The following is a 21,469-nucleotide window of genomic DNA, read 5'->3' on the forward strand; positions in this document are numbered from 1 at the left end:
ACGGAAATAAATTATTTTATGTAAATAATAAACAACCTTAGCATCGCCACCAAAAAATGGTAACCGCTGATCATACGTGCCGGTTACATTTTTTTTTCTTTTTCTTCACTATAATTTTTTTTATAAACTCATATTTAGAAGAAGAGTCATTTAATAAGCCAAAAAGATATTTATGGTTAAAAAATGTTCGTTCGAATTTTAAATCATTAGAGAAAATGAAAAGATATTATAGTGCTAAAATCGTCAAACTATACCAAGAACCTGAAAGGGTTTTAATAAGAATACAATGTATTTGGAATAATTATATTAGAAACATAAAGAACATAAAGTTAAAGTATTGCACATCGTAGTATATTATTCAAAACTATAACAATATTATTATTTTTTACTGATATAAATATTTAAAGAATTTTTTTTATAGTTCAATAACCATATCATTTAATTCTACCAAAGTGAATATCCAAAATCATATGTAACCGGCATGTATAACCGGCAAATAAATCTGCCTACTATTTTTCAGGGTCGTCGTAAATAATACCAAATATCATATGAATAAATAAAATAATTACTCTTCATTCAACAAATTTAAATTATAAACAAAGTACATTAATGCTAAATTACTATTTCTCAAATGCAACTATAATTAATAATAAAGCAACATACTGTAGTTAAAATTTAATAGTTAAATGGAAAAATATTATTGGTCGACAACAATCCATTCTTGTATAAGCCTCATTATTTTTACTTCTTAGCCTCAATTATATTTATATTTAACAGCAAAATACTAAGCTTCTCTAAGGACTTTGGATTTTGATAAAATTGCATGTGATAACTTTGGTTATAAAGTTATAAAGTTTGATTATTACTTTAAAAAATAATAATACTTATTAGATATTTGATATTTTAAAAAAAAACTTTCCCAGATGTTTTGCTCATCATCTGATATTTCACAGCCCACAAGAAGCCCATCCAAGCCCCTATTGTAGTGCAACCGAATGAAAATTGTTATAAATAAATCATTCTAGGCGTACTCTTATATATAATGACTTTTACAGTATCTCTGATAATATCAATAGGCGCACAGCGGTCAAATCACTATTAATATTTCTTTCGCGTATTTACAAAAATATGGCAAAGAAACGACACAACAAAAATTCTTTAAAAGAACCGAAAAATTTTGCAGACACAAAGACCTTCGAAGTTCAATACGTTCTGACCATTACAAACGGTGAGTAAGAGTGTCGTCGCTCGGTGGCTACCATAGGGCTGATGTACTTTGTAGCTGTTATAATCTTCGCCGATAAGCTGTTTTGCAGAGAGAAGTTGTTATATACGAGCGAAGTGCCATAGAAGTTACTATTTATAATAGTCATGGCAGTGGTGAGGGTTATCCCGAGGGTCTTTATGATAGAATAGTGTGGTTATGCCCAAACCTAAGCGAGTTACTCATATCTTCGTATCCTGTAGACAAATTGTAACCTTTCGCTCACTTAGCTGGTCTGACCTCCCATATTATTATATCCTCTTTTGTAATTCTATCCAAGGCACACGTTTTCCATCAAGAAGCTTTATGTCGTTAAACTTTCCTCCACAACAACGTTCTTTCTTGCCTCTCCAAACTTCGACTTTACTCCTTCTTTTACAACTTGGACTGCGACTTTTGCACGTATCTCAGTGACGGTATTTAGAACTGGTGTGATAACTGCAAATGTAGCTATCGCACTTATACCTCTTCTAATATTTAAGACTTCACTTACTTAAACTAATATAATTTGAACACTTATTTATAATGCAAACATCGCGTATATGAGTAAATTAAAAGTTTTTATTTAGCTTACCGTACAAGGAAATTTTAAGTGATAATCTAAATTTTGTGCGTGATATTACATTTCTCGACCCCTGCATTAAAAAAATTAATTACTCTATTTGGTCAAGGTTAAGATGGAACACCCGCTGCGTATTTTCCGATCCGAATGGAATTTTTGATGGAAACTCGGCTGCGGTGATTTTCGACTAGTAAAAAAATCTCTTGAAACATTTGAATTACGTATAAAATAAATTAAATAAACTAAGAAAATTATTATTGTAAAATTCTAATTATTCCAAAAGAATTCAAGCTATCTTAACAAAAATTATATCTTCACTTGCTCCAAGGATTTGTTTATTACTACTGAACAATTTTACTTAAGCTCCCTAGACCTATTTCATTTTCAATGTCATAAATTACACTAAAAATGAAATACAGTAATTTCTTTTAAAACATATCCATTTACAGTACGTATATTTAAACAATATTAATAAAAGTTATTAAACACCAATTTGCTATAATTTTTATTTCAGTTAACTAAAGTATAAAAAAAAAACGAAAAATAATTTATTGCAAATAAAATTTGTTTATAGCTTTATAAATATTTTTAAGAAAACAAGAGACGGAGTGGCGAATATTTTATTGTAAAGCAATTATTATTTTTTTAAAAAAAATTACATCTAAATTAATTATTTCAACAGATAAATAAACGAATATTATATAACTAAATTTAATTTTAAACCCCTTTTTCTTCGAAATGTAAATAAATATATTCGTAAAAGGTAAATAGTATATCATGTGATTTTGATTCAGAATTATGATAATTCTGGTAATTTCGGCAAGAAATTTTGCAACAATTCATAATATATTTCCTTGTATGAATCATATTATCACGCATGAGATATTACAAAATTTAAATTTAAAATATACTTTAAAATTTATTTAATAAAACCGCGTTCAGTTTACGCTACTAATATAATAATATAATGAGAAAGAAAAAGATAAAAATAAAAAAATAAATTATTCAAATTACAAACTAAGAATTTTGAAGAAAATCTCATAAGTCATAGTGTTTAAATAATTTATGATAAGAAAAAAAAATCAGGTATAATAATGTTATCTAATTTATATAATTCATCCGTATCTAAATATCTAAAAGAAAAAAAAAATATTACTTTAAATTTAGTAATTTATGGTAAATTTTAAACATTTTAAAAATATCAGGAATTTCCAATTCATCTTGTTCTTCTGAATGAAGGTTAGGACTGTTATGTACTTCATTTCGTCTATCAAATATAAACTTAAAAATCATAAAATACTATAGAATAATTATTATAAGAATTTAAATACCGTAAAGTCCCGATTATAAGCACCCCCGAATATAAGCACCCCCAGATTTTTATATTACCCGAAAGTAAGCACCCTTGACCAACACTATGATAATTTTGGCCAATACTACAATATACCAAATATATAAATTTACCCAAATATAAGCACCCCTATAACAAAAAAAGGTTGCTTATATTCGGGACTTTACGGTAATTGTTTTATCACCATACCATCATCATTGATATGAAGTTTCTTTACTTGTTGTTGCATTGTTTCAATTTTATAATCATTTTGAATATCTAAAAATCAGCTGAAAAAGGATATTTAAATGGAATATATATACTTGGATGCTGTTATGAGAATGGGATTGGAACCGAAATTGATAAAGAAAAGGCAGTTGAATTGTATAAAGATGCTGCTAACAGAGGAATTAAAGATGCACAAAAAAGACTAGAAATGATAAGTTCAGTCTAATCATATTTTTATAATAGTTCAAAATCGTTTCTATCATTCTACTATTTTGATTATTTTTTTTATTTTCTAAAATTATTATATATTTTGTATAATCTATTATTTATTCTATATTTAATCATATAATATTATTAAATTATTCATTATTAAAATGAATGACTTAAAATTATAAATTTAATTATTAAATAAAATATAACTTAAAAAAGCAAGTATTTTAAATTGAATTGTATCATATTATATATTGGCGGTGTATGGCGGAGTCTTTGCACAGAACTGAAATATTATGAGAAATAGTTTTTTACATCCGTAGTATACAATTATATGTGAAAATAAGGATAAACTTAAAAAGAAATTAAAAAAATAAAATTGGCACCGAATAAATTTCAATTCAATTACTTGACTAATTTCATCAATAATTTGGAATTATTTCTATTTTGATAAATGTCAAAGACCTGCTATGGATAATTGCAGTTCTTTCTACTACTTTAAATAAAGATTATAGTAAATAACTTTCTATTTAATTATTACTGCGTATTTTAATCATTTTTTTTCAATAACAAAACAGTTTCTAAAATTATAAAAAAATCTATTTTGCTTTCATATCCCACCTGAGTAAATCCGAAGAAACTTTATATCGTTACATTATACCTCATGTCTCTTTACATCATCTAATAACAAAATATCAAAGTATTTTCATATAATCATATCTTATATATCTTATATACAATAAAAATTGATCTTTACCTGTTTAAAAAGTAATAAAGTGGGTGTTTGGCAAGTTATATTACGTGTTTCTTCAAAAATTTGATATATTATAGTAAGTTTTTTTATTAGATAAAATATTGATATGAGATTAGAGATTAGATACTGTAATATCATTGACTTTATATGAGCAATAAATTATAATCAGTATATAAATTTGTTATACTTACACCTGCAAATTTCCCATATTAGATAGACTTTCAGTATACTTTTTTTATAGTCCGAAACATAAGAAGCATAAGCATAGTACAACACTTCAACTCCAAATTAGGGAATATTAAATTCTAAGATCTTGTGTAACTATCAAAATTTCATTTTTAAAACGCCAAAATGAAGTTTTCATGTCTATAATAATTAGTTATTAAATAATACTATAGTATAAGTATTTAATTAATCTTAACTCAGTCCCACAGTCCAAATAAACTCAGATAGTCAATAGTCTCCTAGTTCCCATGGGTTTACATATGAAAACGCCGAAATGAAACTTTAATCAGTTTTTGCGTCTATAATAATTAGTTATTAAATAATACTGTAGTATAAGTATTTAATTAATCTTAACTCAGTCCCACAGTCCAAATAAACTCAGATAGTCAATAGTCTCCTAGTTCCCATGAGTTTACATATGAAAACGCCGAAATGAAACTTTAATCAGTTTTTGCGTCTATAATAATTAGTTATTAAATAATATAATACTGTAGTATAAGTATTTAATTAATCTTAACTCAGTCCCACAGTCCAAATAAACTCAGATAGTTATTAGTTTCCCTAGTTCCCACAGGTTTACATATGAAAACGCCAAAATGAAACTTTAATCAGTTTTGCGTCTATAATAATTAGTTATTAAATAATACTATAGTATACAATATATAATTAATCTTGTTATGTATATCACGCGTGTTTAATTTATTTAAACTTTCAAGTACACTAGTACACTCAAGAGATACTAATACCATTTCTAAACTATATATCAAAAATAAATTTAGCTTGAATAAAAATTTTTTAATAAATTTATTTAATTAACAATAATAAAAGCTTTAATAATATGGGAATATTGCACAATATGGTTTATAGAGAGTAAATCATATTAACTATGTACTATAAGCCACAATTATACATATTAGTCATCATTAAATCAATTAATATTACTAGTTTAGGTTAAATAACTTATAAATTAATTGTGACTCATAGATAATCTTGATTTTTTTATCTATTTTATTATTATTCACTATGTATCTATATATCCAAAGGGTTTTAAAAAATATATAAATACCCTTAATTTCCTCAAGGAAAAAATCAAAAACCAAATTTCAATATTATTATTTTTCAAATCTTACAAATCTTACAAAACTTTTACAATCACCTAAATTTCAATTCAAATTTATAACTTACAATTACAAAATGTCTTATCATTTGTGTCCAAATACTATCAATACTATCTTAAATGAATTTCCTATCAACAAATGTTACAATAATCCTTTACCTATTGCTGAAACATCTCAACATTATTTACCATTACTTATTAGATTTTTTTACATTCTTTTTATAATTCTCCTCATATATACCAACATTCTCACTAATACAATTGTCCTAATTCTTCGCTTATTGAAATTCGTGTGCACTATAATCATTTCTCTCAACCAACTCCCTTCTCTTCCTTCATATCTATTTAATATATTTTATTCTTTTAAACATTTATTATTATCCATATTATTATCAATTCTTTTTCGTATTTTATTTACATTATTATCTATTCTTCTTCATTTTCTTTATTTACTCAATTGCATAATTCAGATTCTCATCTTTTCTTATTCTTTACTTCATAAAATAACCTATTTAGTGAATATTATTCTCCTTTTAATCTCCCAATAGCTTAATTAAATAAACTTATATTACGTAGCTTGGCCTATTGCTTACCAAATATAGCATGGAGACGTAATCTTTCCCCTTTGGTCAACTTGGGATTACTTGACCATTCTTAGATAGATAATTTTTACAAGGGGATCGTTTGCATCGCCCATGAAGCATTGCACTGCGCTGATTGGTGTCAGAGAGATCCTTTGTCTTGTAAAAATTTACCCTTTCTTGATCATTTGACCATTCTTAGATAGATAAATTTTATAAGGGGATCGTTTGCATCGCCCATGAAGCATTGCACTGTGCTAATTGGTGTCAGAGAGATCCTTTGTCTTGTAAAATTTACCTTTCTTGTGATCATTTGATCTATCTCATGTGATTTCCTTCTTCACATGTGATACCCTTTATTTCATTCCTTTGTTGAGTTCTTTCCTTAATAACTTATCAACTTAACAAAATCCATCACCGTTGGTTCCACAATTTTTGTGTCCAAGTTCAATTCTTGGAGGTGATTTTCTTATTAATTAGATTATCTTCTTTTTTTATTCTTTTATAGGGAGTTCCAGACGAAATTACAAACTAGATTTTAGATAGAAAATATTTTTTTGTTTTTTTTAGTGATGTTTTAATTTGTTATTTTCTTTTTCCTTCAGTTAAAAACAAGAGGTCATTTTCATGGGGAGCTTGGTATGCTTATAGAAGATTTTTAAGTAAAAGTTATTGTAAAAAATGACTTGTTATCTGCGTAACTAAAAAAATTATTTGACGTTTAGAATACATCCATATAAGTAATTTGAATAGTATAGCAGAAAAATTTATAATTTGGTTGGCTATCAGGTCATGTAAACATTCCGTTCATGTGGCTAATCCGATTCCAGTTAATTTTGATATTTTTATGTACATTGATATGTGCTTAGACGTACGCCTTTATGTTTTGATAGTACATACATTTACAAAATTAAAATATTTTTGTACAACTTTGGCAGTTCATGATCAGCCGCTATCTTGGAATTTTTTTACGAAACTTTTATTTCTTACTAATAATTTCTTTTTTATAATTATTTCTTCCAACGAACAGTTTTTACTACTATGATAGGATTTTTTAATATATACAGTTAGGGAACATGTTACAACTAAATGTTTGTATCTGGATCAGTTTCTACTAACTATGTTTTGAACCCAATACTATATTTATTTTTTTGAAAATTTGGAATAAGATCCTTTTAATTTCACGAAAAAATCACAGTTTTAATGAGAATGTTCTTAAAAAAATATTGATCAAAACGAAAACTAAGATAACTTCCCTAATTGTACATATCTAAATAATTTATTTTCGTGCTTATTTCATTTTTTTGAAAAACATATATACACTTGCACACGATTTATTATAATTATAAAATCATGTGATACCGGATAAGATACTGCCGAAGATCACAATGTATTAGTAAGATATAACTTTTCTAAGCCGCTTGGAAATGAAGAAGGATTACAATATTTTATTGTCCAATATTCACAACATAACTTTTAAATTAAACAAGAGGAGGTACACTATGGATATGCATTTGAAACTGTGAGAAGTGAAACTCGTTAACTTACTGGAAGAAAGATCAGGAGAGAAACTGTGAAAAGTTTCTATTTAATGTGTTAATTTACAAAAAAAATATATAAAGTTATTTTGATAATATTTTCTTTATTATAAATGTGTTAAACGAAATCTCAATATTAGATTATAATTTGCATATATATTTAGATTTACATGAATATTGCAGTAACAACAGCAGAATTTAGCAGGGATTAGCAATTAGAAAATAAAAAGAATAATCTTTTAACATTATCAGTATACAAATTAAGAAAAGAAAAAAGGATCCTACTGTTGTTAAAATTCTTGAACCATCAAAGTTCCACTGGATAGCAAGTGCAGGGTCGTCTAAAATTCAGTTTCTTATACGCGCAAAGCGCATATCATTAATAAAATTCATATGCGCAACCTACTAATTTCATATATTGGATTAGATAATGATAGGTGCTACTAAAAAAAATGCCGCCTAATATTTTCAACGAAATACGCGGGAAATAAAGGTATTATACGCTGCGCCTACTGCGCGAATCCAATTTACATCACTGGACTTACTCGCTCGTCTTCCTTAATTTTTGTTATGGCTGATAGTATACTTTTGTTCATATGGGTTCTTTGCTAGAAAAATAACCTTCTGAGAAATTTTTTAACTAATTTTGAAGTTAATTTCATTTTGTTCTACTTGTTTTAAAAAATGGAGAACAATAAAATCTTAATTTTTGTTAAAAATTTCTCAGAAGGTCATTTTCCTAGCAAATAACCCATATGTTCATTATCGAAAAATTGTAATTTTTCTAAATACATTAGATCAAGCTTTAATATATATATATACTACGTGGCTTGTTATGCGTATTACTAATCGGTGGAATAATCTAAGCGTCACTGATCACGCGACTAACGAGTTATATTCATCAGTTCTGTAACGCCCTTTGATGTAAGATGAGTATACAACTTTTTCCTTAATATATTTTACCGCATCATGTGTTTTAATTATTTCTATTTAAAAATTTATTTTATTTAGTTATTTGACTAGACGCAATTATTAAGATTATCAAGTAAATATCTTAATAATTAAATAATTATGTTATTAGTGCATAAATTTTAATCTTTAAGTAAAACTAACATATATTCATTACAGGAACGAGATAATCTGTTTAATGACATAAATTAGTTAAATTACGTATTAGATTATCTTTATAATGGCAAAAATTCCCATCATCGGGAATGTTTTATATCGGATTTTATTTATAAAAAAAACTTGTGGACATCCAATTAAAAAAATCATTAAATATTAAATAAAATAATTATCATTTAAATTCTAATTCGGGCCAACATAATTTAAATAGACATTATAGTGGTGTCAATTAAATACAAATCGTTTTTTGAAGAAGAAAAAGATACTGTAGTAAAACTTTACAATTCTGATACAAATTTTTTAACTGTTGCTAAATTGGTCATAAGATTAGACGATAATCTGAAATTAAGTATCACGCATTACATTTATGTGATTGAAAAACATTCAAAAATGAAATTCCTATGAGTGATAGTGTATACCCACTATAAGAATGAATGATCTTTATGTGAACTCGTCTTAAAATTTGCAATCAGATTTTGATTTCGTGAAGTCCCTCGGAAATTTTAATTCAATTCTCTCATAATGGAACAGTTCAGGAACCAGAAGAACATGGGGGGATATATCCAGGACATCAAGAGAAATTAATTCTTGTTTATTAAGATTTTAATTCTACTAGTAATTGCTCAGCTGCAAGTTTTTCTAAAAAATCTTGACCATCCATCTTAAAAAGAAAGAAATTCATTTTTAATGTATGATTTTTTTTTTTTGCATAACTAAAATAAACAATGTTCATACCTCAACAGGAAATATGCTTTGTATTCCTTTTAGTTCCAAATTTAAAACATGTGACTCTAGATTTTTCTTTGTAAAAGAATTTCTAAAATAAATACGACATTGAAAAGGAGATCTAGTTTTAACGTACTTTGAAACTTTTTGCCAACTTTTCCCATATAATCTTACAGCTTTTATTAATCTTATGATTTCATTAACTTCCCAAAAACCACTTTTATAATAAGGATCAGCTAAGGGACACCATCTCACATGTTCTTTTATAGAACTAACTGAACGATGAGGCAATAATTTTTGAATGCTTCTCCAGTCTTTACCATACTTTATAATAGAATCACTAATTAATTTGTTTTCTTGATCAGTCCATTTTATATCTTTAGAAGAATTTAATAAAACAAATTTAAAACGTCTTTTAATGGTACTGATAGGTCTATTCATATCATCAGCAATCTTTGTCCAATGATTTCCACCATATTTTATTATTAAATCACATAATAATTTATCTTCTTCTTCAGTAAAATGCCCACGTTTTGTATAATTAATAATACAAAATCTTCTAAGTACTTGTAAGGATTCTTTATTTGGTAACAATCTTGAAATTTTTCTCCATTGTCTACCATATTTTTCAAAACCTTTTAATAAAATTTTATCTTCTTCTGGAGTCCATTTTGATATAATATTTTTATGATTATTTTCAATCCTTAAATTTTCTCTATCCCATTTACATTTAATTGAATATAATGATCTATAATTAAAATAATGTTTATGAATATATTTCCATCGATTTCCATGAATTTCTGATGCTAAAAATAAAAGTTTTGTTTCTTCTTCTTTCCATTCCTTCCAATTATAAACTTTTGCTAATTTTATAGATTCTTCTTCTAATGATTTAATTAATGATTTTGCTTCTGTTGAAGATTTAAATTTATTTGATAATGGGATAGATGAATTTGTCTTTTTAGTAAAAGTTCGATAGGGTATATTATATTTTCCAAAACATTTTATAAAATAATTATTAAATATTCTAAAATCATGTCTTTTTTCTATTCCTTTGAGAAATATTTTATTAGCGAAGTACAAAACATGTTGAACATACATACGGGTATGAAAAAAAAAAAAAAAATTTTAACGTAGAAAAAAAAATTAGTCATCAAAATTGCAGATCATTTACGGTAGCTATTTGTATAACGCTGCAAATCATGTGCTGTTATGTCACGTCACAATCATTAGTATGTACAGATTGTGGACTTTGTAAAAAAAAAAAAAAAAAAAAAAATTTTTGCTTTATGATCAATTTAGTAAATAAAGTAATAATAAACTTTGTAATAGATAGTTTTATTATTAAGGTTACAAAGATTACAAAATAAAAATGTAAGGACAATAGAAGACAAAGTTTGGAAAGTTACGTAAAAAAAAAAACAATGGTAATAATTTTACGCTTTAATTCTAAAGTAAATTCATATTTTTTTTTTAGCGAGTCAATTCAAACAAAAATATTGTTTAATTAAATTAACGCACAAACATAAAAATTTATTAAACATTCATCCGAGAAATTTTATTAACCCAATTTCTGTTAATAACTTGTATAAATTAATCATTAGCCTCAACAAAAGTAGATACTTAATAAGAAATTTGAACTTGTATTATTTTATGACGTTAATAGCGTACTTGATAACTCTCAGTTTTCTAGAATATTAAATAATTCCACAGCGCAACCCCTTCCTAAAGACAGAAGACAGATAACACTATTATTAATTTACGCTAGAATTATTTTAATTGTAAATTTCAGGAATAATTTTTATGACTCATAGGAATATGATATATTCACCAAAAAACAACACGGATTTTTTTTAATAATAATGATACTACGTACCAAATTTGAAATGAGCCCATTTGCCACGAATTTTGGAATTTTAGCGCTAATTATGGCGCCGACTGCGAAGGAAGCACACATAACTTAAATTTGTAATATAAATTTAGTACTCGGAGATGTAAAAAAGTAAAGAATTAAATCGTGCAAAAATGAATTTGTTAACAGTCAGAATAAATTAAAGAAGTTATGTTTTACAAATTATGAAAATGGGTTATGATAAGAGAACGTTATAACGCTATATTAATTCAGGGAGAAATAGTATACCAATTTCTCAAGATTCAATAATTGTGCATCGGATTTACGAAGTAATTGTTCCTGACATTTCTTCTTCTTTAAAGCTAACTGCTAAAAGAGCACCACGTCTATTATTATTAAGTAATGCATCTTTTGCTATTTGAGTTTCTCCACCCGCAACTAATTGAAGCTTTTATTAAACCAATTTGATTAAAAATTAGTACGTATAAAAAATAAAATTACTCAACTCTTAAAGTTTATTACTTTTCTTTGATACTGTTTTAGCTTATCACGTTAAACTTTCAAATCAAGTATGGCACGATTCTGAGAAGAAAATTTGTCAAATAGATCATCGAAAGAGTATGATTTGAAAAAGGAAATGATTTTTTTTGTGCAAAATAAGCATGGGATAATAAAATTTTTTTATTATGACGTCAATATTACGCTAATCATTCGGACAATTTATGAGGCGTTTGTGGCTTTGTTATTATTATTATTATTTAAGTATCAGGTGATTACATTGATTCGATTAAAATAAAATGTGTTAGGTTATATTTTATTTTAGAAAATTAATGTACTAAAGTTTCGTTATATAACACACTGACAACGATCTGATTATTCTGTCACACTTGATAATTAAACATTAAATCAGTAAATCCAAATATATTATGTAAATAATATCGCACTAATTTTATTGCGATTTGCTCAATTTAATAAGCTGGGAATTCTGTACATTTTTTTTTTGTGTGCAAAGGTTAATTGGTTTAATATACTTGATTTTTTAGCAAGAGTAAGCAGTCCATGAAGAACCACGTCGGCAAAACTTTTTTTCCTGCTTCGAACGTTGATTATTGACAGATATCATCGAGCATGTTTTTAAAGGTAATAAGTTTTTACGAATTATCTTGTTAAAATTTAATATGTAATTGTATAAAACATGTACAGTAGATTTTTTGAAACCCTCCTCTATCGCACATCACTCATATCCTTGTATATCAAATCGGATATTCTGGCCGAAATATTTTCCGAGAATGATTAATCACATGACTAAATGTCTATCAGATATAAAAACGATTCATTCAAAGAAATTGTGATACGTAAAACAAGTTTAAATAATTGACAATCAACGAACTGTAATTGTTCTTTGCACTTTTTTTTTAAAAAAAAAAAATGGCAAATTTAAATAAGGATATTATTTATTTATTATTTAATGAATTACAATATGATAAAAAAACTCTTCAATCATGTCTTTTAGTTAATAAAACATGGTGTGAAATTATTATTCCAATATTATGGAAAGATCCTTGGAAATATTTAGGGAAAGGAAATGATAAAATATTATTAAACATAATATTTTCAAATTTATTAAAAGAATCAAGAGATAATTTAAATCAACGTTTTAAAAATTCATTTATTATATCATCATATCAAAAACCTTTATTCGATTATATTAGTTTTTGTAGACATTTAAATTTCATTGAAATTAAAAAGATAATTAATAATACTATAAATGTTAAATCTGAAATTTCAAATATTGAAAAAGAAATTTTAAAACTTTTTATAAATAAATACACAAATATTACACACCTTTATATACCTCACAAATTTAATCATGAATTAAATCTTTTACCTGGGGTCGAACGTTGCTTTTCGGAACTTAAATTTCTTAGTTGTAATACTACCGTAAAAGATGAAGTTTTAAATGGATTAACAAAAATATGTAAATCAATTAATGAATTGGATCTTTTTATTGAAGTACATAGTAACAATTATGAAATTGTTAAATTGATTGAAACTCCTAAAAAATTATTAAAAATTCGTCTTATGTCCGATTATTATTCAGAAATTGATGAATCATTTTATAAAGTTCTCGAAAATTCTTTGATCTTACATTCGAATAATGTACAACATTTTAAAATAACTAAACAACCTATCACAAATATCCTTTCATCTTTTATAAACTTAAAAAGATTAGAATTGGATGATAATTTTCGTTGTATGAAATGGAAATGTTTAGAAAAATTATCTTTACCTTTCTTGGAAATTTTAAAAGCTAAACATGTTCCAATCAAAGTTTTAACAAATTTAATTGAAAATACGAATGAATCACTTAATGAAATAAGCATTGATTATATAAATCATGATTGGATTAATAATAAAAAAATTATTCAGGCTATATATAAAAAATGTCCAACCTTAAAATATCTTAAACTCGTTATTAGATGTTGTAATATTTCAGAATTAGAAAAATTATTAATTAAATGTCAGTATTTAGATGGTTTATATATTCTTGTTGATAACACGCTTGATGGTTATGGTTCAGAATTTAGTGATAAGGTGATTGATTGGAATTCTTTATTCGAAATTTTGGCAAAATCTTCACCAATTAATTTGTTCAAGTTTAAAATTTATTATCAGATTTCACCTAAATCAGAATTCATAAAATCATTCTTTGATAAATGGAAAGGTAGACATCCTATGTTATTACAATTTATTGGTAATCAAAATACATGTAAAAATTATTTTGATTTAATAGAAAAATATAAAGCAGAAGGAATTATTAAAAAGTGCGATGATGCATTGGAAAATACTTTTGAAGATTTTGAATGGATACAAAAAAGATTTAAAAAATAGTATATCTTATCTACTTTGTTTAAAAATTTTTTATATTTATTAGGTTTTATGTATAGGAAATCATAATTATTATATAATAAATAAATATTGAAAACTCTAAATCTCGATTATTTAATTTTATTTTTTAAAAATTTCTTTATCCATTATTGATACAGTGTTAATTCAGTTGGAGGGTTTTGCATTCTCTTAAACAGAGTTTAATTTACCTTTGCAAGCAGCCTACAGACATTTTAAGCCCATTCAACGCTAGCCCCCCTCGTATTACCGCGACTGCTAACACGAGGTAGTCGATGAAATATAGAATTTAGATATGTGAAATTAAAATTTGCGATCTGGCTATAATTTTGATTCCAGATTATATATTATCGATTTAAATTCAACGTGAGTTTATGTTTTGAAATTAAATTATAAAAATTAAAATAAGATATACAGTATTTGATTGGCTAAATGACATGTATCAGTTTTAGAAAATTCAGGGCTTTCGAGTGTATGCCGAATTGTGCTAAACAATGTTTGTCCTGTTAGTTCGTTCGTTCGGTTGAAGTCCGTATTTGCTTGGTAATCTGTTATTTTTTTTTTTCAAATATACCAGGCTATACTATTTCGTAACTTCAACTAAAATAATGGCTGAAATAAAAAAACTTTGAAATTTAATTATGCTTAAAATTCTTAAATATTCTTTTCTGCCTATTACAATGTACAATATAAAACATAATAAAAGAAATTTTTATTACCAAAAATTATGCGTAAAATAATAGTAAAAAAGAAAATTTTGTGCAAAAAAATGATATTATTCTCTGATCGGCAACATTGTACACGAGTATTTATACCTATTGGGTAACAAATTTTATATGTAATTACCTAGGAGATTTTACAGTGAAAAATTAACTATTGATTATACTATAATAGACGGGTTTGAAAATATGAGTAATTCAAAAATATTTGCATTTTCCGAATGAGAAAAACTTTAATTTATTTGTAATCTCAATACTATTTTCAAATGTATTAGTAATAGTTCCGTAGCTTTTTAAAATTTTTAATCATTTTTTTAAAATCCTTTAAAATGAAAAGCGAAGGAAAATAAGATTCAACAATAAAATTTACTATATTTATACTCACTGATGAGAAGGTGATATACTTACTATTGTGTAAATGACAGGGGAGCAAAAATATCGTTCTTGATAGGTTCGAGTATGCATCTTGATATGTTTATATGGTGCCACCATATAGGTATATCAAGTAGACCAGTCGTACAATGACAAGACCAATACTTTTGCGGCAGGAGATAAATCAATTATATCCTGGCTAATTGGAATGCTAAAATTTTACTTTAGAATCGGATCGGCCGATCTATTTATCCGATTCTAGTAAAAATTTTACTTATTCCTAATTAGCCAGGAATATAAAGAAGTATGAATGTAAAATAAGTATAAATGTATAAATAAGTAAATGTATAAATTATTGGTTCTCGTCAAAATTATCTAATTGATCGTCAAGCTTATGATCAATTTCCTGATACATGAAAACATGCGGTAATATATGCAGTCCTGCAGGTTTCGTAGATTTACGCCCAATCACAAATTCACATGATTACGATTACGTATATGACTGCACTATGCCAATCATGTTGTAGTTGTGATACGTAAAACATTGATATAAGCGTCACTTAAACAGCGTTTTTGTGCTCCTTTATAAAAAAGAAAAATAATGTCCAAGCTAAACGGAGATGTTCTTTATTTGATATTAAATGAATTACGTGATGATAAGAGAGCTCTTCATTCATGTCTTTCAGTTAATAAATTTTGGTGTGAAATAATTGTACCAATTTTATGGAAAAATCCTTGGAAACATTTAAAAAATGGAGAAAGAAAGAACATGAAATTATTATTGGATGTGATCATTTTACATTTATCAAAAAATTCAAGAGATGATTTAACTCAACATTATAATATAAATCCTTATAAAAGACCATTATTTGATTATGTTAGTTTTTGTAGACATTTAAATTTCACTTTAATCAAGATTATGATTAATAATTTTATATATGAAAAAACTAAAATTCCAATTATTGAAAATGAAATACTCGATCTTTTTATTAATAATAGTACAAATTTTACACATCTTTATATACCTCGTAAATTTGATTATCAAGCAAGTCTTATTCCTGGAATCGAAAGTTGCTTTTCAGAACTTAAATTTCTTAGTTGTAGCACTAATATAAAGGATGATGTTATAATTGGATTAACAGAATTATGCGAATCGGTTAATGAATTGGAACTCTTTATTGGAATGCATAATAATAATATTGGAATCATCAAATTAATTGAAACTTCTAAAAGATTATTCGGTGTTCGTTTTATCTATTCAGAAATTGATGAACCATTTTGTAAAGCTCTTGAAAGTTCATTGATTTTACATTCAAATAGTATACAATATTTTAAAATGACCAAACAACCCACCACAGAATTTCTTTCATCTTTAGTAAATTTAAAAACATTAGAATTGGATGATAGTCGTTATAGGTCATGGAAATGTTTAGGAAACGTATCTTTACCTTACTTACAAAGTTTAAAAACTAGTAGAGTTCCGATCAATGTTTTAATAAAGTTAATAGAAAATACCAATGGATATCTTACTGAGATAAAAATTGATAGAGTACGACATGACGCGAATAATAACAAGAAAATTATCAAAGCTATTTATCAAAATTGTCCAATGCTTAAATATCTCAAATTATTGTTCATAAATAGTAACCTTTTAGAATTAGAAAATTTGTTAATCTATTGTCAATATTTAAAGGGTTTATATATTATTTTTGAAGATGCTTGGGTTAATTATTTTACGATTGATTGGAATCATTTATTCAAAATTTTGACTGAATCATCACCAATTGGTTTGTTTAAATTTAAATTTTATTGTTTTTGTATACCTAGATTAGAAGCTTTAAAACTATTTTTTGATAATTGGAAAGGTAAACATCCAATGTTATTACAAACAACACCATTAAGTAATAGTTGTTATGATTTAATAGAAAAGTATAAAGTGGAAGGTGTGATTAAAAAATTTAGTTGTAGTTTACATGATCTTAAAGATGATGATTTTGAATGGAATTAATAGAATTAATAATAGATTTTATATAGATTTCTTTCTCTCTCTCTTTTTTTTCTTTTTTAGTATATTTTTCACATAAATTTCTTATAGAACATTATGAAATAAATAAATTTGATATTTTATATATAAGGCGATATAAAGTTAAAAAATTGGTTCTCATATCAAAATTTGCTTCAATTTAACCCGGCCGCACGGCCTTTTATTTTTTTTTTAGAATAAAATTTTTTTCATCCGATCATGTAATACGGAAGATTTCATATGTAACATTTATATTAATATAACAATTCAATAAAAAGTCAGACAGATTTTATATATCGAGTTAATTACAAGTTTATTTCTCATGTTTTATTGTAGTTTTTTAAAAATTTTTTTTTTATTGTTTGTTAAATGTTAGGCATTTACATAGCAGATAGTATTACGATATATCAGATATGCGTACAAATTTAATTTATCATGTGACATAGTTTAGAGCAATTTAATTGGTTAACAAAAATAAAAATAAAAATTTAAGATTCCCGCTCTGGTGACCCGGCCGGGATATGAGAACCAATTTTTTAACTTTATGTCGCCTAAATTGTATTATGATTGATTGTTTTTCTTGAATGTATTAAAATAGCAGTATTTGGGAGAGTATTTGGAAATGACCTGATCATTTAACCATTTAAAGAATTTGTCTAATCATTTTTGTCGTTTAATCATTTCAGTCATTTGATTTTGATTGGTTGTCATCTTATCACATGATTTAATAAAATAAAGTATAATGTAGGCCAGAATTATAGTGCTGACCAACATTAACCTCAAATGTCTTAAGTGAGAGGATGACGTCATTTGTCATTTGTCATTTGAATCATCACCAAGTCATTTGCCGAACTACTAATCAAAATGGTTTATTAAATAATAGCGATTTCCGGAACTGCAAAATGTTTAATTTTTTGATCGACTCAAATACACGTGATCTTTAATAATGCTGGTCATAATTTTGGCCCTTGAGTTACAATAAATCACATGACTACAATTGCATATTTACGCCTATATTGTGACACGTTAAACAAGACAAAATAAATAGTCATTTGAATCGTTTTAATCAAATCATTTTGTATTCTTTTAATAACGCCAAAAAAAAACAAGAAAAAAATGTCCGTGTTAAATAAGGACGTTCTTTATTTAATACTAAAAGAATTACAAGATGATAAAAAAGCTCTTTTTTCATGCCTTTCAGTTAATAAAATTTGGTGTGAAATAATTATTCCTCTTTTATGGAAAAATCCTTGGAAATATTTAAAGAAGGGTAAAGAAAAATTATTATTGAACGTAATTTTTTCACATTTAACAGAAAAATCAAAGGATTTAAATCAATTTTTTGATTTCTTTATTGAATCATATCAAAAACCTTTATTTAATTATATTAATTTTTGTAAATATTTAAATTTAATTGAAATCATAAAAATGATTAATAGTATTATTATAAATGATAAATCTAAAATTTCAATTCTTCAAAAAGAAATTTTTCATATTTTTATTAATCCTTATACAAAATTTACACACCTTTATATTCCTTATAGATTTAATTATGAAATTCATCTTATTCCTGGAGCAAAAAATTGTTTATCAGAACTTCAATTTTTAAGTTGTAATACAAGCGTGAACGATAATATTATAACTGGATTAATGGGAATATGCAATTCTATTAGAGAAATAGAACTTTCTATGCTTTCTAATGAAAAAATTAATAGCAGTTATGGAATTGTTAAATTGATTGAAGCTCAAAAAAAATTATTAAGTGTTCATTTTTTAGCTAATTATCAAAGAATTAATGAATCAATCTGTGAAGTTTTTGAAAATTCATTAATTAAACATGCAAAATCTATACAATATTTTGAGACAACCAAACAACCTATCACAAAATTCCTTTCATATTTTATAAATTTAAAAAGATTAGAATTGAATGATAATTTCGTTTATATGGCATGGAATAATTTAGAAGATATATCTTTACCTTCCTTACAAATTTTAAAAGCGAGAAGTGTTCCAATCAAAGTTTTAGCAAGTTTAATTGAAAATACCAGTGGTTACCTTACTGAAATAAAAATTGATAGGATACGTCATGATGTGATTAATAACAAAAGAATCATTCAATCTATTTATTTAAATTGTCCAATGCTTAAATATCTTAAATTACTTTTTATAAATAGTAATTTTTTAGAATTAGAAAATTTATTAATTAGTTGTCAATATTTAAAAGGATTATATATAATTTTTGAAGATGTTTGGGTTAGTTATGTTATGATTGATTGGAATCATTTATTTGAAATTTTAACAAAATCATCACCAACTGGTTTATTTAAATTTAAATTTTATTATAATGGTGTACCTAAATTAGAATCTTTAAAATTATTTTTTGATAATTGGAAAAGTAGGAATCCAATGTTATTACAAACCACTCAAATGTGTAAAAATGAATATACTGATTTAATAGAAAGTTATAAATCTCAAGGAATAATTAAAAAATTCAATGATAATTTGTACGCTTTTGATGATTTTGAATGGATTCAAAAAGCATTTTAATTTAGTGCACATTTTATTAGTAAACTTAGAATTAGGATAGGATCAGATTTAGTGAATATATTTTTATTATACGGGTGGGCCGTGGAAATTATTCTTATCTTTTATTGCAAAATAACAATTTTTGATGTAAAACAGAATTTATATTTATTAAATTTTTTGTCATATTTAAATGTTAATAAAATTTCTTTTAGATTAAAATATAAATCTGATGATTATAATTATTTGTTATTGTGTCATAAAAGGTATTACTCTTATCTGAAATTACGTTAAGTTTCCATATTGATAGTCGTGTGACTAACAATCTTTTGTTTTAATGTTTTTGAAGTTCATTTGTTTGTTTGGAATGATTATTTTGCGCAGTTGCAATGTATCGACAGGCGAAAACATGATTTATTATAGGAAGCATTGATTACCTTAAAAAAAAATAGATATAAATAATGATCTTAAAATTGAAATTTATAGTTAATTGACGCTACTATGATATTATGTTATTTTGTAGTTACCAGTTGCCGCAGTGTTTGGTATTTGGAAACCGGAAACGTGTATTCCAGTTTTCAAATTCCAGTATTCCAATAGATGCTTCTGGTGTTCCATAAAATTTTATTAAAATTTTGTGTTTCTGATTTTTAAATTTACATTTTTCAGGAATAAGGATGGTTTGGACTTGTAAATTGTAAGTTTTAGTTCGTGAACTTTGTTAATGCTCGTTTCCTTCCATCTTTTTCTAATGGCAGCTTCTTAAATATTCTTCTTCACTCTTGAATGCCAAACCTAGGTGGTGTCAATTTTATTATTTGTGTTTTTGCATTATTTTAATTTGAGAACATTGCTAATCTTCTTTTCTTTCTTCTTTTATTAGGAACAGTTTACTCAGTCATTAGGCCTCACTTTGAAATTAATTTTAGAATACGTTCTATTAGAATTCTGATTAATGATATTCCAGTATTCCTTAAGTTTCCAATGGTATTCCAGTATTCCAGTTCTAGGTTCCAGTGAAAATCTCATCGGAAACTGGAATTTCCCGCAGTTGGTGACAAAAATATAATAGCAACTTGATATGATTTTTAGATAAATAAGAATATTCAAATACAATAAAATATTTGAAGCAGATATATATACACAGTAAATTTGATAAGCCGGATCTATCGGTTCCACTAAAAATATCCGGTTTATCGGGATATCCAGTATAGCGAAAAATTTCGATATACTGAAAATCTATTATACTAAATTTCAAAAAATTTCATGTTAATAAAATTAATATATGCTATAATTTAATTTTTTCATCTTTAGTTTTAAGTCATGGAATCCATGAAAATGAATATAAAATATTTTTAATTGAAGATATAAGTAATACATAACTTCAGCCGGAATTAAAATTTTTATAATTCT

General features: G+C 25.6%; 5 protein-coding genes across 5 annotated transcripts; 4 read left to right on the forward strand and 1 right to left on the reverse strand.

The window, feature by feature from the left end:
* Positions 1-1,128: 1,128 nt before the first annotated feature.
* On the forward strand, positions 1,129-1,678 carry OCT59_002152 (uncharacterized protein; the record flags this gene model as incomplete). Its single annotated transcript, XM_066144306.1, has 2 exons — positions 1,129-1,228; positions 1,545-1,678. 2 exons carry the CDS (start codon positions 1,129-1,131, stop codon positions 1,676-1,678), a joined length of 234 nt encoding a protein of 77 aa, XP_065995480.1.
* Positions 1,679-9,529: 7,851 nt separating this feature from the next.
* OCT59_002153 (uncharacterized protein) lies at positions 9,530-10,761 on the reverse strand (the record flags this gene model as incomplete). Its single annotated transcript, XM_025312353.2, has 2 exons — positions 9,530-9,595; positions 9,670-10,761. 2 exons carry the CDS (start codon positions 10,759-10,761, stop codon positions 9,530-9,532), a joined length of 1,158 nt encoding a protein of 385 aa, XP_025189936.1.
* A 2,179-nt stretch (positions 10,762-12,940) lies between these two features.
* OCT59_002154 (uncharacterized protein) lies at positions 12,941-14,504 on the forward strand (the record flags this gene model as incomplete). The annotated part of the gene is made up of 1 exon (XM_025331295.2): positions 12,941-14,504. The coding sequence occupies one exon, from the start codon at positions 12,941-12,943 to the stop codon at positions 14,402-14,404; it is 1,464 nt and encodes a 487-aa protein (XP_025189935.1). The 3' UTR covers positions 14,405-14,504.
* Positions 14,505-16,111: 1,607 nt separating this feature from the next.
* On the forward strand, positions 16,112-17,518 carry OCT59_002155 (uncharacterized protein; the record flags this gene model as incomplete). The annotated part of the gene is made up of 1 exon (XM_025312352.2): positions 16,112-17,518. The coding sequence occupies one exon, from the start codon at positions 16,112-16,114 to the stop codon at positions 17,516-17,518; it is 1,407 nt and encodes a 468-aa protein (XP_025189934.2).
* A 1,088-nt stretch (positions 17,519-18,606) lies between these two features.
* On the forward strand, positions 18,607-20,276 carry OCT59_002156 (uncharacterized protein). The gene has a single exon (XM_025312351.2). It carries the CDS (start codon positions 18,650-18,652, stop codon positions 20,078-20,080), a length of 1,431 nt encoding a protein of 476 aa, XP_025189933.2. The 5' UTR covers positions 18,607-18,649; the 3' UTR covers positions 20,081-20,276.
* Positions 20,277-21,469: the final 1,193 nt, after the last annotated feature.

This window comes from Rhizophagus irregularis, chromosome 10 (genome assembly GCF_026210795.1).
Source record: "Rhizophagus irregularis chromosome 10, complete sequence".
Taxonomy (NCBI): domain Eukaryota; kingdom Fungi; phylum Glomeromycota; class Glomeromycetes; order Glomerales; family Glomeraceae; genus Rhizophagus; species Rhizophagus irregularis.

Bases quoted from the DNA above. Each gene is read 5' to 3' on its own strand.
- OCT59_002156 (XM_025312351.2), top strand. From the start codon at position 18,650: ATGTCCGTGTTAAATAAGGACGTTCTTTATTTAATACTAAAAGAATTA.